Below are 4,192 nucleotides of genomic sequence, written 5' to 3' on the forward strand. Positions count from 1 at the left end.
AATAAATTGTCTGACAATAACAACCCGGTTAACATGCCATGCATCACATCCTCCTCTAGCTAGCCCTGCCCAAAACATTGAAGACATTATTTAAACGTCAGATCAAACAGGCAAAACCCCAATCCTATACATTTAACAGCCATGGTCTTTTCTTGCACATCCCATGCAGTATAGAGATGTGTTTAAAAAACTAGTCAGACACAATCAGAGGCCTATTCCACATCCCTAAAAAAGCTCAAGTAGATCTCCAGTTACTGTTCCGCCTAGGATAGTCCTCCTCCTTTTCCCACAAGCTCACTTTAAAATGGTAACAGCTGGCAGTCAGAGTACCTAGCTAATACCTTATGGTCCAAACAGGCTTCCGTCCTCAGCTACAATCCTAAGCTTTAGCTGCCAGGAGTGGCATCAAGGATGGTTGATGAGTATGAGGAAGTGTTTAAAAATAAATAAAAAAACATTAAAAGTTGTATAAAAAAATAATAAATATTATTATATTTAACTTAGATGAGCATGCACATACAGATTGTGTGACGAGGGAGGGATTGTGAATTAAATGAAGACAAAGGGCTGGGGTGTTTCCCGCGCTCTGATACACTCTGGTCCGACGGAGTGTCCACTCCCTGTTCAACTATAAGGGGAGTTTCTTCAGCTGTTCAAACGTGATGAAGAACTAAAGAGCTCTAGTTAAGGACAATACATGGTGGCAGCCCTGAAGCACAATCATGACATTGTCTGTGCCCATACAAAAATCAAATACTTATAAGACTTAACTAAATAAAATGTTTGTATGGTATTATACAATATCACTGTAAATATAACAAGGTTCCTCCTTGCATATTTTGCTTCAGTGTAAGAATTTGGCACCCTCTACTGGTAGCCAAGGAGAAAGGGGACAGGAGTGCCATAACACAAGCTGTACACCTGACAACAGTTCTCCGTTCCACTGCTGTTCTCTCTGAACCTCTGAGAAACAATAGGGTGATAGAATTAGAACATGCTCCAGTTCCCAAAGGGAGATTAGCTCAAAAACAAACTGACAACTTGTCCTGCAATGCTGAAGTCCACCTACTTTTACCAGGCATGGTTCTTGGATGTCTAAAATACTCAATATGAACTGATGCAAAACTGAACTGACCTAATAGAATGCAGAGAGACAGAGTTCAGATGACTCCGTTATTTGGATAATAGTGCTGGCAACACAGTGTGTTTGAACTTTGATTCCAGTGATGGAAAGGATACAATGATGTTCCATGGCCCCAGACGCAGCCAGTTGGGCCAGAAGCCCTTGTAGAGGGCAAAGAATCCTTCGTTCTTCCAGGTCTGCATCAATCCGTCCAGCGTGCCTTTATACATGGGGTTCCCAGACAGCACTCGCTGGTTCATCATACGCGTCCGCACCACATCCACTGGGTTGGAGGCTAGAGCCCCCGCCAGGCCACACGTAAAACTGGAACTGCAGGCAGAGAGACCGATGTGGGAGAAGCCAGAGGTTCAGGTGTATAATATACACACTCACTGTTAGGTTTTCAATTATCTTTCTCAGAGAATATGACGGTACATTAGGAATAACAAAAATGATATATTTATATGCATTTTACAATATTAATGTCTAAACTCACATAAAGTGTGTGAGTATGGTGTCTCCCATAGTGCCAGACTTGATGAGGTGCTTCTTAGTGATGTCATAGACAGGAAGCTCCACTCCCACTACGATGGCTGCCCGCTGAGCTGTAGGGATGACGCCCTGAGGATGACAACAGTATAAATACAACAACCCGACAGTACCAGTCACTCAACGGTCTTCAGACGGCCAAAAATAAATAAACTCACTGGTCACAATCTTACAAAACAACAAAACTCTTCCATGAAAATAAAAAACACAAAAAAATCTTGATGACAGATCAGAGCCACTGCTTGATAGTTTGTGACCGAGGGGGCACCACTCACCCTCCACAGGCCACGGGTTCCCTCTGTCTGGTAGATGTTTATGAAGTTGGACATCATGCTGCCTTGTAAAAGACTGCCCTGGGCCTGCATGCGGATCTGAACACAATATAGAAAATCAGGGCCTGCGTTCAGCAGGGCAAAACGCTGTGAGACGTTCAGATTATGAGATGCCTCAAACATGCCTCTCTGACACAAAAAGGAGTCACGTCAGTTCTATTCATGACATTACTATCTGCAATGTCCAGTATCTAGATCTTTCTGCAATCTACACGTTTTCACCTTGACAACATCAGTGGGGTTGGCCAGAGAGGAGGACAGGACTCCAGACACCACTCCACAGAACACATTGATCACCATAGTCTCATCTGTCAGGGAAAAGAACGGACAGCCGGTTACTCCTCCACATCAAACACACACAAAGACAGAGAGAAATTCTAGAGGTAGGTACAGTGTAAAACAAGTGGCTATAATTCTGAACAAGAGACTTTCAAATGATCATTTAGAGGGGAACATGAAATCTAAAAGGTCGACAAACATGCAGTAATCAACTCCAGACAGAAAGTCATGAGAATTAGAAAGCATACAGAGAGCCATTAACCTATTCATTACAGCATAATAAGTCAAAGAATGACTACTAACTAGAACCCTCTGCAATTTGGATTTGTCACCATTCAAAACATACTACTGTAATATTGTTCTTGTATTGAAATTGCACCCTGCCCCTCTTACAGCACACAGTTTGAAATGGAATGGGGACTATTGATTTATTATTAGTGATTATGACAGTTTGGGTTAAGACCAGAAACAATTATCATTATAAGTCACCAGGTAAACAAAACAAATCTACAGTGGAAGTAAGAGAGACAGAGGAGAAGGAAAGAAATGATGGATTTAGTTGAGATCAATAGTTAGAGTGAAACCTTGATCAATGTGACCAAGAGTTAGTGTGGTCCTGGTGCCGTTCATTATGGCAGGGAGAACGGGCACTGGATCCCCCCGCCCAACCACCACACCAGGCAAACCACAGCCTGTACCAAAAATAAGCATTCAAAACACATTCGCACAACCTGGCAGAGTGAGGCATAAGAGTGAAGAAGCACAACAGCAGCAGAGGAGAGGTCTTCTCTTCACAACACAATCACAGATAACGCAGTCCCCATTCCAGTGATGATAATTTGAAGCCGGATCCTGCCGGAACAGGATCCGGCACCTCTCCGTTTTAGACTATTTCTTTCCAGAACTTATTTGGCCGGATCCAGTACCTCTCGTGGCATGAACATAATTGTACTTTTTGCAATATAAAAATGTTCAAAGAATAACTGCTGTCTGTTCAGAAAGAAATTAAATAATTCAGAATAGCCTACTATACAGTGAGAAGCCCTATAACTTTGCCACATAGGACCAATAGCAACTTAAAAAAATATTGCCTAGCTGTCTGTCGATTGTGTGTAGCCTAATAACAAGGCATAGCCTGATCAGGAACGCACGGCAAATCTGACAGTGAATAGCATGCATACAAATAAGGGCTTTCCAAAAACATTTCATATACAATTGCGGAATAACACAGGTTGGAAAGTAAATGGCTCCTGCTGAACAGAGAAGACTAATCTGTCTGCTGTAGACTACCAAAACATCTGATCAACTTCCAAATAGTGTTTTACAAAGTAGTATAACAGACACAGGGTTTAGGCTTTTGGCACGAACACATTGGCCATCACCGGCAAGTGAGCTGCACATCATTGGGTGAGCATGGAAAATCCTTAAGTCTCAGATAAATCAGTGTGTCAACCCCTCTACTAACTAGGTAATCTCTTCTCAAACTCCATTTGGTTCCATTTCTCTGTCTACTGCAGGTTCAAATAATCCTGTAATTGTTTGTGCAGTAAATACTCAGTCTCTCAGTAGAGATTGCTTCCTGTGATATGGGAATACATGTTGGCGCCGGTTAATGTAATGCAAACCTATTAATAGACAACTGATGAGATTTGTTCCCTGTTGCAATGGAGGCTCCCAGTCTCCTGTTTATATTGGGCATTAGTGACGGCAGTTAGGCACTCTCGGTCTGTGTTTTCAGACATCTGCGTCAATGCAGGCTGTCCAGACAGGTATTTAACATGTTTTCCCAAACTGTTATTTTTGCTGATGACAGTATGAGAAAACGCCCTATAAGCTCTACTGGAAAGCCTAGAGACATAACAAAAAACACTGATCTTCAGAAGAAGCAACGCAATGGCCCATTTCAAAT

At 42.2% G+C, this 4,192-nt stretch overlaps 1 protein-coding gene across 1 annotated transcript; it reads right to left on the reverse strand.

The window, feature by feature from the left end:
* Nucleotides 1–444: 444 nt before the first annotated feature.
* Nucleotides 445–2,351, reverse strand: LOC116358120 (kidney mitochondrial carrier protein 1-like). Its single transcript, XM_031808009.1, has 5 exons — nt 2,227–2,351; nt 1,948–2,043; nt 1,620–1,744; nt 1,240–1,453; nt 445–670 (listed from the first exon to the last, which is right to left on the reverse strand). The coding sequence occupies exons 1-5, from the start codon at nt 2,302–2,304 to the stop codon at nt 629–631; spliced, it is 555 nt and encodes a 184-aa protein (XP_031663869.1). The 5' UTR covers nt 2,305–2,351; the 3' UTR covers nt 445–628.
* Between the last annotated feature and the right edge of the window lie 1,841 nt (nt 2,352–4,192).

Source organism: Oncorhynchus kisutch, linkage group LG28 (assembly GCF_002021735.2).
Source record: "Oncorhynchus kisutch isolate 150728-3 linkage group LG28, Okis_V2, whole genome shotgun sequence".
Taxonomy (NCBI): Eukaryota; Metazoa; Chordata; class Actinopteri; order Salmoniformes; family Salmonidae; genus Oncorhynchus; species Oncorhynchus kisutch.